Raw genomic sequence first — 14,588 nt, forward strand, 5'->3', positions numbered from 1 at the left:
CCTTTGTTCTGGCTACACTCTCCTATTCTACTACTCTGTCCTGCGAGTTAAATTTCCCCTGTGCTTCTGGCTAAAATGTGGATACCATAGCCAAAAACTCTTGCAAGCATCAATCCCTGACTTGGCGGCTCTTGCTACTAAGTGGCAAGCATCTAATGCCACCCTCACCTGATGCTTGGCCGTCTCCATACCCTCCAGAACTGTCGTCTTGAAGTCCTCCTGCTTGCCCTGTGGAAGGAAAGAGGAGAACTCAGGGACCTTACTCCATAAATTAAGATAATATCTGGACATAAAGGCCTAATAGTTGGCGACTCACAAATTCACCACCAACTAGTAAACCCATATTCAAGAGAGCTCCTTCTTCTCAAATCAGGCCCAGGGAATCACATCATAGTCTTCCAAATTCTGGTCAGAAAATTTCAACTGTACACACTGATTCTTGTTGAAAAGTAGGAGAACAAAGTACATAGTATTTCTAATCACTAAATCCTTCCTGTCAGTCCAGCATGGATTGGGGGAAAAAAGGATTCCAGATGTCTTTTACTACTTGTTGCTATGCTAAGAGTGGTAGGTGTGGCAGGGCTCTAGGGTCTAGAGCTGCAGCAATTCAGCATCTGCTCAATCTCTTTATCTTCACCTTTCTATCCAAAAAGAATATACATAAAATGACAAGACTTACAATTTTATTTATGTATTTTTAAGTAGGCTTCACGCCCAGCATGGAGCCCAAAGTGGGGCCTGAACTCATGACCCTGAGATCAAGACCTGAGCTGAGATCAAGAGTTGGACGCTTGACCAACTGAGCCACTCAGGTGTCCCAAGACATAGTTTTAATGAAAAATTCTCCCTTTGACTTCAAAGAACTTTAAAGACTCAGCTCCAAAACAAGTTTCATTTACTAAGCATGCTAGACAGTGCTAGATCTGAATATGCCAGGCCTCCTTAGTAAAACTTTCAACTGTACCACAAGACACCCTGCAGTCATATGCCAAGTCAACTAGATAGACACACACAGTGGGGGGGGGGTAGGGGGAGATATGGTAGGGAGGGGGTCTCCTACCTCAAGCTACACAGTAAGCCTAAGAAATTTTCCTCATTAACTAATATATAGAAAACTTCAAGAAAAGTATCACAGCTTGAAAGTTCAATCAAAGTCAGGATAGATGATCTTCCGGACTCTTCCAAAATCTATCACCAAAACAGATGCTATGATCTTCTTAAGCTTCTGTCTACCTGGTACATTATGGGGAAACTACAGCATGATCTTTGGAAGATATGAAAACACTCTCCAGTGATCTAAAACTGGACAAGCTTCATTAAATAGTTTATTTTAAAAGAATCTCAACAAGAAAGATTGATTATCTACCATTTGAATTAAAGGGGAACAGGAAAGTGAAAATGACATCTCTATCTTCATGTATACCAAAGTGTCTAGATAGAAATGATTCCTGACATTAGAATATGTTGCTAGAAGGTACACGCTCTGCTGTTAAGGTAGAACAGAATCTCATTCTAAAGCTATCTCACTATACTCCTGACAGGCCCTTTAGGTTCTAGAAGGTTATGGTTCTCATACAAGGCACAAGGTATAGGATTTGTTGTTTACAGCCTTTAAAAAAGGGCATATAATTATGAAGAGATGACTCCAGTTACAAAATCCAATCTGCAAACATCTTGAAAATGCAGGCCCTATGTTAAAATTTTTAAAGTCTAAATAAAAAATACTCACTCTTAATTACTTCTAAATTTATTCATAAAAAATCTTTCAGAGTTTTTTTAAAGAAACTCTTCCAAACAGAACCCACTAGATCAAAAGACTGACTCAAGGGGGCGGGCTCAACACAATAAAATAAATACAGTTTCCAAGAAACATTTAAGCATTAGGAACAATATAGCTCCTCTCTCTCAAATTACGTTCCCAGCTTGGCAAAGAATAAAAGCAACAGTCTCTTGTCACAAAGGCATCTCACCATTTCTAAAAATAAATAAAACAAAAACCACTTTCATGCTAGCCATTAAGTCTGAATTATTTTATCCTTCCCATTTCTATCATTTTCCTTCTCCCCCCGCTACATGTCATACAGAATGCTAAATTATTTTAACCTGCAGGTAGCTCTTGACTGTTTTCTGTCAATGGTATTTAATAGAAACAGATTTCTTAAGCCTGACTTATGTGCTCAAAAGGTTAACAAGATTGCTCTTTTATAACAAGGCAGGGAAGTCTTTTTTGTCTTCTGCTTTTGAAAAAAGGAACAAAATTCATATACTGTTAGTTGATAAAAATATATAGGAGTAATATGAAAAATATTCAATACCCTGGGAAGATTTTTTTTAAAGGGATGTCTCTTAACAGCAGAAAGTCAAAAAAGAAACTCCAAAGCATTGCATAAGCAAAGAAATAGAGCAAAACCAAACAGGCGATATAAACATGTAAGAAATTATGAAAAACAAAATAAGTGCTTAACATTAAGTAAAGGAACAATATATCATTTGACTTGATGAAGGTTCAAAAGAGGAGGTTGCTATTTTCTAATCATAACGCAGTCATGAGTATTTGGAGGGTGCCTACTTCTCCAAAGACAGATGATAACAGCATCATCTTTATTAGTGATATTATAGACCAATTCTTCCATCATTTTCTTAAAAACCACACACACACAAATATTTGCAGCTAACTTTCCATCCAGGATTGTCTCTGATTAGAACATATAAAATGCCATATCATTTGCTCTTTGGGTCCTTCTGTCCTAGGACTCTGCTGCAAAAGGACATGGAACAGCAGGCAAGTATAGTTGTTATCTTCCATGAGCTCAAACTCAAAATAGAAAATGAAAATATACAAAAGCAACTTTTTCCTATCACCTTGATTGTGGCACTACTGTGGAGACCTCCTTTTGTTTTCATTCTCACTACACACACACACACACACACACACACTCAAGTTTAAGGGAGACCCTTAAGACCTGTATTTGTGTATATCTTCTACAAATTGAAGATAAAATCTTTTTGATTTATCTTACATAGCAGCTCTTCGGTTGCCCTCCAATAAACCTTCTACAGACCTGTTAGGTTATTCTTGAAGAACAGTGAAGCATTGTAGTTATAGTCTCGATTCAGATTCCCAAGAGACCATTCTGCCAATATCTTAAAAGGAAATCTAAGATGACTTTCAAGTATTTTTTATCTGACAACAAGAAGGGCAGGATCACCGACGTGTTGTTCTCAGGTACATACTGACCAACAGACTCACACTGTGACTATTTAGTTTCTTGTTAATGCTTATTTATTTTTGAGAGACAAAGAATGAGCGGGGAAGGGGCAGAATCCAAAGCAGGCTCCAGGCTCTGAGTGGTCAGCACAGAGCCAGACATGGGGCTCTAACTCACAGAGGGCAAGACCACAACCTGAGCCGAAGTCAGATGCTCAACCCACTGAGCCACCCAGGCACCCCGTGACTATTTAGTTTCTTGAAATCATATTCATGTTGATAACTTTGTACACAATTTGAGAAATTCCTAACTCTTCTGGGAAGCAATAATTTTTAAACAAAAAAAAAAAACACAACAATTTATTAAAATTTATTTAATCAAAAATTTACCAAATTTACAGAACAAAGTGACTGCCAAGCTCTTGTTTTCAATCAAACCTGACATGTTAGCAGAGGGGGAAAAATCTTTAAAGTTTAAAACATCTTTAAAGACATAAGTTTCGGGGCGCCTGGGTGGCGCAGTCGGTTAAGCGTCCGACTTCAGCCAGGTCACGATCTCGCGGTCCGGGAGTTCGAGCCCCGCGTCAGGCTCTGGGCTGATGGCTCAGAGCCTGGAGCCAGTTTCCGATTCTGTGTCTCCCTCTCTCTCTGCCCCTCCCCCATTCATGCTCTGTCTCTCTGTCCCAAAAATAAATAAATGTTGAAAAAAAAATTAAAAAAAAAAAAAGACACAAGTTTCTGCTCTTATTAACACCTCAGTTTATATTTTAATAATTTCACTAATTCAATGTTTACCAAATACCTATCTCAAAACTGCCAAGCACAAATAGAAAGTGGAACAGGTTAAATACTTACTTTCAAAGGGCTTATAATCTACCTGGGGAAAGATAAAAAAAAATATCCACAAAGAAACTTTTTTAAATTTTATTTTTTTATGTTTGTTTATTTTTCAGAGAGAGAAAGAGAGACAGACAGACAGGCAGACAGAGTGCAAGCAGGGGAGGAGCAGAGAGAGAGACATACACAGAACCCAAAGCAGGCTCCAGGCTCTGAACTGTCAGCGCAGAGCCTGATGCAGGGCTCCAACTCACAAACCATGAGATCATGATCTGAGCCGAAGTCGGACGCTTAACCGACTGAGCCACCCAGGCGCCCCAAGAAACTTTTTTTTAAAAAAAGGGAAACAAGAGGCTAATACAGATGAGGAATCAGGGAAGCTTTTGTCAATAAATCCACAGAGGTCTGGATATACTGGGAGGCAGTCAAACCACCAATATGGTCTAGAACACTTATAAAAGCAAGGAGAAAAGCACAGACATGGTATAGAATGACACAGTACTTACAGAAGTGGGAGAGCAGGATAGGTAAAAGGGGCCACCCTCAGTGACAAAACCTAAACTTGATCTTAATAATGGGGTAACTGTATGACCTGTCACAGAAAACAGCAAAACAAGTGATACTTTAATTAAACTAATCCGGTCACTTTGTACCAGATGGATTACAGGAAAAAAGGTGACCTACACAAAGGAGATCCAATTGAAAGGCCGATTAAGTTAGATATCAAGTGAAATTCACTAGAATAAAAAGATGACAATGAAAGTGGATAGGGCATAACAATAACAAGTCAAAGAAGCTATGCACAGGAAGTTACATGACTTTACAACAGACTTGATAAAACGGATAAGGGACTTTCAAGATGGCTCCAAGTTCTTTTAAGTCAGGAGTAGTAATGCAGTGGACCAAATGCAAAATTTAGGGAAAATTTAGGTAAAATTAAATGGAAATATTTTTTTACTTAATTACTCAGTCTTTAAAGTAATTAAAGACTAGAACTTTAGGACTAAAACTTTAAAGTCTTAAAAAAATTTTTTTTAATGTTTATTTTTGAGAGAAAGACAGAGCACGAGGGGGTGAAGGGAGGGACAGAAAGAGAGGGGACACTTTAAATATTAAAAAACATTTTTTAATGTTTTTATTCATTTTTGAGAGCGAGACAGAGACAGAGTATGAGTGGGGGAGGAACAGAGACAGAGGGAGACACAGAATCTGAAGCAGGCTCCAGGCTCTGAGCTGTCAGCACAGAGCCCAATGCGGGGCTTGAACTCACAAACAGAAAGATCATGACCTGTGCTGAAGTTGGACGCTTAACCAACTGAGCCACCCAGGCGCCCCTAAAAAAAATCTTAAAATAGCATGGGGGTAACAATAGGGTCAGAGAATTTGAAGCAGTTTTAAATGTATGACTAATCTCATAAGGAAAGCCACAGTTTCAAAAAAATTTTTTTAAATAATTGAAAGGTAGCAAGTTATTGGTGACTATAACCACTTCCTGCTGCCTTCCAGTCCTCTCCATAGTGAAAGGTGGCTTTAAAAATAACCTCAAATACACTGCTCTTAATGCATCCCTTTCCTAACTTTTTGACTATGATTCTGGACAGAATAAATGATCTACAGCAGTTCAAAGAAATGCAAAAGCAAGTGAATTGGGTTCCCTGAGATAGATGAAACTGGTCTAAAGGGAAAGCCTCAGGCATTCCTTTGAAGCACATCATAGGCAGTTAACACAGCTAACATTGATCAATACTCTCCAACAAAATTATCCAGAATGAAATCTATGGGTTCCAACTAGAACAGCAATCCTAGTGTTATACTGTCATCAAGGCCCAGAAAGCAGGAAAAGGGTGCTGCTTAAGGTAGGAACCTGCCTAAAATTTTCTCCCTTTACCATTGGAGGAGCAGTAGCACTGCTGATCTACACCTGAAGACTTTTTAACATTGGAGTAGAAGTGAGAAACCTCAGTACCAGAAATCCTATACAAAATAAAAGCCCTATAAGCTAAAAAGGAAAGCAAAGCTTTTAGAAGCCAAAGGAAAGAATGGACTTTTTCATATGCTATTTCCCTCCACATTCCATAGTAGGGATTTTCCTCACCTATTTTGTTGTAAAATCTTGGCTTATAGTTCAGTTTTCAAAATGTTCCAAAGAAAGTTTACAATTTAGATGCTATGTTGCTCGACTACCAAGCTTAATGTGAATTTGAGTAGTTAACAACAAAGCTTACTTTTCTAGTTATTCACCTGTTTGTTTGTTTGTTTTAAGTTTATGTATGTAAGCAATCTCTACGCTTAACGTGGGGCTTGGATTCAGGACTCCAAGATCAAGAGTCACATGCTCTTCTCACCAAGCCAGCCAGGTAGGTATTCCTCACCTATTTCTAAAAAGGCCAATAGTGAATTTTACCCTGGACCTGCTATTAAAAGAACTGTAATAACTTTTCTCAACTGATAATCATGAATTAATTTCAACAAGAGAATACCTTTTTCCTGCTCAAATAAATTTCTCAGAATGCTGGCTATCTTGTATCTTCCCAAACCACAATCAGAGGCTCTTCCCAACCTCAGTATGATTTGCGTCTACACTGCTACAGGGAGATTTGACTTCTTAGGCATTAATTAATCATATGTGTTCTTCTATCTTCACATCAGAAGATGCCAAAAAAAAAAAAAAAAAAAAGGAAAAAAACACAACCCTATCTTCAAATGTTTGAGGCCACCGTAATTAGCAAATACTGCAAAATGTTAACATTTGTTAACCCTATTCCTAGTTCAAGTCTGTGTTTAATAAATACAAGATGTTTGTACACAAAAGTGGAATTTATATTTTCTCCTTTGATCTCTCGTATCAAGTCCCATTTTGCAGATGAGAAAATCCTCATAGACAAAGTATCTGTTCTATTATATCATGAGCAGACCAAAAAAGGATGGTAGCAAAAAGAAAGGAAATTATAAAAGTAAAGTTGCTCAGCTAAACAAATTACTAATTTGCCTTAATTAAAAAAAAAAAAACCTAATCAATCAGTGAAATGAAATCATTAAAAGCAGCTCAATCTGTCAAAGACTGAACCTAAAACTGGTAGCATTTGATTCAGTGGTTTTGGCCAAAAGCAGTTAACAGTTAAGAATCAAGGATCTCAGGGGCGCCTGGGTGGCTCAGTCAGTTAGTTAAGCGTCCGACTTCAACTCAGGTCACGATCTCACGGTCTGTGAGTTCGAGCCCTGTGTCGAGCCCTGCGTCGGGCTCTGAGCTGACGGCTCAGAGCCTGGAGCCTGCTTCGGATTCTGTGTCTCCTCTCTCTCTGCCCCTCCCCCGTTCATGCTCTGTCTCTCTCTGTCTCAAAGATAAATAAACGTTAAAAAAAAAATTAAAAAAAAAAAAGAATCAAGGATCTCAACTGCTTCATAAAAGCCTAGTTCCTTCACATTTCATGTAAAACTTCCAAAATCCAATTTGGGGAAAAACATTTAAAAACAACTTCTGGGTTCTCACCGTACTTTGAATACACTTTTATCATATTGTTTCTTCATTGTAGCCAGTTATTAAATTTGTAACCCTAAAGAGGACTATGAATTCTTTGCAGAAAGACCTAGTCTTCAGCGCTGCACCCTCAGAACGCAGCACCATGCCAGGAACAAAGCACTGTAGTTTTACAATTAACGGGTGTATAATAAAGTCAATGAGGAACTGCCAAGATTGGGGCAATCTTACTTTGCGTAGAAAATGTCTCCACTTTTTCTTTTCTTTTCTTTTCTTTAAATTTCCTGTCCAGGGGCGCCTGGGTGGCTCAGGTGATTGAGAGTCCGAGTCTTAATTTCAGTTCAGGTCATGATCTCAGTTTGTGAGATCGAGCCCCATCCCTGCTTGGGATTCTTTTTCTCTCCCTCTGCCCCTCTCCCCAGCTTGCACTCTCTCTCAAATTAAAAAAATAAATAAATAAAAATAAAGAGTAAGGGAGCCATCTGTCTTCTTTAAGGGAAAAAAAAAAAATTCCCTTCCAGGGCATTGGGCTTAGCTGGTGGAGCAGGTGACTCTCGATTTTGAGGTTGTGAGTTCAAGACCGGTGTAGAGATTGCTTAAAAATAAAATCTTTAAAAAAAATTTTTTTTTTCACTTCCACACTATTTTTAAAAATAATTCTTCCAGTAAGCCAAAAATTTAGGAAGACTTACTTTCGTCCCACTCTTTTTCCAAGTTCCTCCAAATTTTTATACTAAAATTTAATATTTCAGGTTCATTTTACCTTTTGTTACAGATTTATGTACACATCTGTATCTCTGCTAGGCTATAAATCATCTGAGAGTGGGGACCATGTATTGCATAGTAAAATATATAGCTTGGTCCAAATGTTATCTCTCAAAATATAAAAATTTTGAATTAATCTGCGCTTTTTTCTCAGTCTTCCAGTAAATTATTCTGAAGCACAGTTCCAAATCAGAACACTGAAATGATGCTATACAAAAAAGGGGAGGGGGCAAGAAAAGTAATCCTAGGTCTCCTTTCTAAATGTATGCATCATATTTCATATAAGGAGAAATAAAGTGATTTCAGGCACTTATTTGACACTAGCAGGCCAAAATGGCAACATAAACAATCTAGGAATGAATTTCCCAACAACTTCTAGTAGATCTACAAAAGAGGGACTCCTGCTGGGTATGGGGTTGTAACAGAATTCTATAATTCTCCCTGTGGAGGTAATCCGAGTCCATTTTCAGGAAACCTGCAAGTTACACCTGCTCTCTGATTGCACCTGAAGGTACAAGAGAAATCAGAGAGAAAAGCCTGGGATAAGCCACTTGAAAATAATTATGGCATGATAAAATTATTCACCAAACTCTGACCGTAACTAGCCATGCCGCCAAACCCAGGACTTTACTGAATACCTCAGTATGACTGCCTCACAGCACCTAAGAACAAAGAACTATGAAAATATAAGGACTGTTACTTAAGTATTAGGCCACCGTTTATTTTTTTTCCTCTAAAAAAAATTAAAAAAAAATTTTTTTTTTTTTAATGTTTATTTATTTTTGAGACAGAGACAGAGCATGAACGGGGGGAGGGTCAGAGAGAGAGGGAGACACAGAATCTGAAGCAGGCTCCAGGCTCCGAGCTGTCAGCACAGAGCCGGACGCGGGGCTTGAACTCACTGACCGTGAGATCATGACCTGAGCCGAAGTCAGACGCTTAACCGAGTGAGCCACCCAGGCGCCCCCCCCAAAATTTTTTTTTAACATTTATTCATTTTTGGAGAGAGAGAGAGAGACAGAGGGTGAGCGGGGGAGGGGCAGAGAGAGAGGGAGACACAGAATCCGAAGCAGGCTCCAGGCTCCGAGCTGTCAGCACAGAGCCCGACGCGGGGCTCGAAACCACGAGCCATGAGATCACAACCTGAGACGAAGTTGGACACCCAACCGACTGAGCCACCAGGCGCCCTTTTTTTTCTTTTGAAGTAAGCAAATCCATCTTCAGCTCTTCTCTGGTCAAATTCTATTATTATACTAAGTTGTAAAGGACAGTTCAAAAGATTCTACCTTTTAGATTTTTTGCTATACTGAATAAGCAATTCATAAAATATCTGGTCATCAATCTTTTGTCATAAATATTTTCATTTTAATAGTATTTGTGATCAAACTTCACTGGATTTTAAACTTTTCTACCCATACACATATTCTATTTATTTTATATAATTTAGTATTCTTACTAATTTATGTTGCATCTCCTTTCATGTGATTTTGTGAAATATTCTTTCAACCGACAATAGGACTATTACATGAAAAGGGCCCCAAAATTATTAAAACCACAAAATTTTTTGGTCATACCAATCTTTCACATCAATGATTTCTGTACATTAAACAGCCCACATCTCTTTCAAACACACACCACACACACACCCCCAAAATTACCATGTAAGACAGAAGAGAGGGCAGGTACTTTCTTTTATTTACATTGTTGTAAGAGTTATTATGTGTTCTTAAAAGAATATAAACAAGGAGATAAAGTGATTCTTCCTACAGTCATTCAATAAAATAGATTATAATACAGAGCTGTCATCAATCAGCTAACCATATCTAATAACTATATCTAACAAAATGAACCAATAATTTGACGTAAGCCTTTGAGCTTCATTACAGTATTTGCATACCACTGAGGCTGGAAAACTGGTACACAGACATATGCATGTGCTTTTACATATATATATTAAAAAAAATTTTTTTTTAACATTTATTCATTTTTTGATAGACAGAGCATGAGTGGGGGAGGGGCAGAGAGAGAGGGAGACACAGAATCCGAAGCGAGCTCCAGGCTCTGAACTGACAGCACAGAGCCTGACGCGGGGCTCAAACTCATGGACCGTGAGATCATGACCTGAGCTGAAGTCGCTTAACCGACTGAGCCACCCAGGCTCCCCCACATATATGTATTTTTAAACATACTTCTGATATTTCTGTTGAGAAATTCATTAACTTAACATCTTGAGAAAGGCATTTTAATAGCAATTTCAAATTTCATTTTATTGTTTTAAAGCAAGCTTCCATGAAAGTGTTAAGCTTTATACAACTAAGCTATTTCTAACCCAAAATGAAATATATCTTCCCAAACCAGAGTTCCTAAACAGCCATCCAACACAAAATTTAAATTCAGAAACTACTAGTAAGACTTTTCTGAAAATTTTCAACTGCTGAAAGGCAGTGGAGAAAAAAATCATGTTTTTGCATTAAAATTAAAAAGCTAAGTGCTAACAAATTAGTTAATATAGTAAAATGTCTTTGAGGAATAATCAAACATACACAGGATAACAACTGAGCCAAGAAAGGAAAAAAAAAAAAATTCACTAACAGAAGGCCACTTTAACAGTGGTATCGAAACCAGTAAAGACCAACTGAGATTTTTACTCTATTTTATAGATGTTCCCATATTATTTGACATTACTAATAACCACACGATTCCAAGGACATTTTCAGGTTCAGTTGGCATGACTTTAAAAAACACCTTTATCTTGATAGATGAGGTACTAGGAAACCAAATAAATCCATCATTTGTTAAAACAAACACATTCAGAAGTGTATAAATGTAAAAATACACAGAAACATTTAGGAAAACTTTAATTTTAAGTATAAGCAGCAATACTTAGCATGAAAAATATGTTATTTACTCATGTGACTACCATAGGACTACAGGCCACATTCAGTTATCATCAAAAGCAAACAAATATAAAAATAATTTTTAAGCCACAACATAGAACTTCCCAATTACGTAAATCCAAACAAACAACAAAACCAACATCGTTTCCATAAAAGTTCAACTTTGATATTGAGATTTTTCCATTGACCAAAATTCACTAAACTCGATTATCAAAACAACCAAAATCATCTCTCCCAGCCAGTCTCTTTACCTCTTTAGTTCACTCTAATAGAGCACATCAGATTGATTTTTCCAAAAAATGTATTTTGTACAACGCCTCTCACTCAAAATACAAAATATCTCAGTGCCACCCTGACCAGATCCTCTCAGTGTTTAAAGGACAAGTTCAAATTTCTTAGCCTTGTAATGAAGGCTCCAACCTACCCTTCTGGCCTCCTCTCAGAATTCTCCTAAAGGAATCTTCTCCAGTAATATTATCTGACCCAACGGATTTTGCAAAACCTTGTGCTAACAAAATATTTTATTCTCAACATCGTGGAAAGCAAAGCAAAATTTTCCAAACAAACTTAAAAGCTGGTAAAAATGAAACGTATTCAAACCTTACTTACATATTTAAAGAGAGTAAATTAATTTCTCATCTAAAATGACTGAGATGAAGAAAAGATTTGGTAAAATACAAGACCCACATCTTCTCTCAAAAGACCTTAAGATACCCATATGACAATGGTTCTGTTCAATTTTTGAATGAAAACTCAAGTGAAAGAGCTAGTTCTGATAAGACAGGAGATCTGGAGTCCCTGGACAGTTTCTAAATACTTGAATTCACCTGATAGTATTTTATGATTCACTATTAGGGCCCCATTTAATTCTAAATTACACAGGCCAGTAAGTTGCCACTACTTTACTGGGGAAAGTACTTCCCTAATTCACCCCAGAAATTTTTTTTAAATTTCAAGTTGTTTTAAAGGAAAAATAATTTTATTTTCAGAATCACAAATAATATATTGCAAGTTTTGGCTGTTATCAACACATCTCTAAGCACTGAAGATATTCTAAACTTAAGAAACTTTAACTTTTCCCCCAAATACTAAGATAACTTATTTAAACTAAACCACTGGATAAAAATTTAGCCAGAACATAATACCATAAACACAGTTCCCCAAATCCTAGATCACTTTAATAAGATATTTCCTTCTTGGGCAACAATGCCTGACATTTATGGAAAAACAAATTAAAAAAACAAAATAAAACACCTCTTTCATGAAAAAGAAAACACCAATACCAGGTTTAAAATGTTCAGAGTATATACTAACTTGGTACCTACTTAGGTCAGTTGTTTACTGGAGACACTGACAGTCACACAAAAAAAGAGGGTGAGGCAGCATCTAAAATACATCTACTGAAGAATACTTAGAGCTTTTGAACCAAGAAATCAGTAGTCTCTTGACCTATCACAGATATCAAAAGACTTTTCCCCAGTACCTCACCAGAAAGTCTACAGCAAAGGTAGAAGAAGAGAAAGGCAAGAACCAAAGAATACAGAAGAAAAAGGAGTAGAGAATCAAGGGAGGAGTTGGAGGCAACGACACAAAGAAAGGAAGAGAGCTAAATGTAAAAGACTAGAAAGAAAAAAAATACCAACAAAAAGAGAGGAGGTGTTCTGAGGTACAGGGAAGGCTGCATTTGCCTCAGGGACACTAGTTCCAGAGTTAATATACCACTCCCAATAGGTGCCCAAGAGGTCATTTTAAGAAAGTTTTGGGAAAGCCATTCTTAGAAAAACCCTGATTCCTAAGATAAACTGAACCCAGAATCTAATCATCTTGTTCTCAATGTTCTCAAACTGTGTTTTTATTATAATTACTATAAAATTACAAGCTTTAATTTTTGAGAGTTTTGGCCAGAATCTGTTTGATAAATTCTAAATCTAAATTAATTTAACTGACTTGTAATTTTCTCAAGTGATACATCAATAATAACCCTATTATTTCAAATAACATGTGGTGATTTATATAACATTACAGAGGAGGGGGAAAAAAAACTAAAACAAAAGATAAAACTTCTCAAATTAAATATGTCTGTATCTGGGTACCTATGAAAGTCACGCAAGATATAGCAGATGGGATCTGAAACAAACATTCTATTTTTAAAAGATACAGGACCACAAGAATTGAAGAGGTAAATGGGCCTGGAGCTACAGAAATATAAAATGTGTTTTAAGAAGAACTTAGTAAAAATTCAAAGTCAAGAAGAATTAATGCAATGCCATTAAGGACAGAAGATACAAAAAATTAAGACTCTACTTTTGTTTGCTTTATCCAAACCAGAAGGGTATCCCTACTTGCTCTGGGTATCCTCAGTAGGATTCAATCTGAGGGGATGTTAGTGAGAATTCCTTAAAGATGTTTGAAGCTCTGAAACCAATACTATAGTCTCCAATAATCTTTCCACTGTCATAGGAAGACTGTGTGAGTTTAGAATCTCTTCATAGCCTTTTCTTCTACCATTCCTTTGATCGGAGGGCTCAATACTAAACGGTAACAGGCACTTAGGCCTTTTCTTTTTGACCTCATAATATATTTTTACATTTGTTCACTGGGATATTCTCAAAACTGATCCCCACTCTGAGGGTTTAATCAGAAAGTATCTAACCATGTGATACATATGTGATTTAACCAGAGTAATTTCTGAACCCTTCTATCTACAAACTCTAATCAGAGATAAATCTGAGGGGTTTGGTTCTTTGGATTTGGTTTTCTGTATGTTTTCTCTAATTGTTTATTTCTCCAACTTTCCGAGTGCCTTATACTGCCACTATCCTTCCATCCCCATCTTTTACTTTCCTTCTATATATGTACACACACACACACAAAGTTTCAGTATAACTACATATGTATGTATGCATGTATGTGTGCGTGCATATATATTTACACATACATACACGCACTACTGACACACATGGCCAATATCAGAATATAAACCAAAGATAAAGACATAAATAACACTGTAGAATAGGATTTAACTCATTTACTCTTATTTTCAGGATAAAACAAAACTGGTTGGTTACTATTACTCACCAGATGGTTCTTCAGGCTCGCTTTCATTTTCTTCCTCAGGTGGGGCTTGAGGAGGTGGTGGGGGAAGCTTCTTTTCCTTCTCTGCTTTAGCATTTCTCTCTTCTTCTGAATAATATTCATCTTCTGAGAGGTTGGCCAAGCTTTCATCCATCTCTCTGTACTCTACCTATATGGAGATTATACCAGGGAAAGCTAAATACAGTGAACATCTAAAACCAGGGACTTAATGTGGAACCAACAGTGAATGTGAATGGCTTTTTAACTTCAAATTTTAAGGGAAATAAGTAAATAACAAGGAACAAGCTAGACCATAATAGGTAGTTAT

The 14,588-nt window shown here is 37.0% G+C and overlaps 1 protein-coding gene across 4 annotated transcripts in view; it reads right to left on the reverse strand.

Moving 5' to 3' along the window:
• The window catches only part of KDM1A (lysine demethylase 1A), a 62,333-nt gene that overhangs the window by 38,870 nt on the left and 8,875 nt on the right, over positions 1-14,588 (reverse strand). For 3 of the 4 annotated variants that reach the window (XR_007154815.1, XM_047871187.1, XM_047871185.1), the window contains exons 2-3: positions 14,264-14,429; positions 169-228 (exon numbers count right to left, since the gene is read on the reverse strand). Coding sequence is in view for 3 of the 4 variants with exons in the window: in XM_047871187.1 (XP_047727143.1) it covers positions 169-228; positions 14,264-14,429 (226 nt within the window). In the remaining variant the exon portion in view is untranslated. The remainder of the gene's footprint in view (positions 1-168; positions 229-14,263; positions 14,430-14,588) is intronic. The other variant, XM_047871186.1, reaches the window with a different exon arrangement.

The sequence above is a fragment of the Prionailurus viverrinus genome, chromosome C1, assembly GCF_022837055.1.
Source record: "Prionailurus viverrinus isolate Anna chromosome C1, UM_Priviv_1.0, whole genome shotgun sequence".
NCBI classification, from domain to species: Eukaryota; Metazoa; Chordata; class Mammalia; order Carnivora; family Felidae; genus Prionailurus; species Prionailurus viverrinus.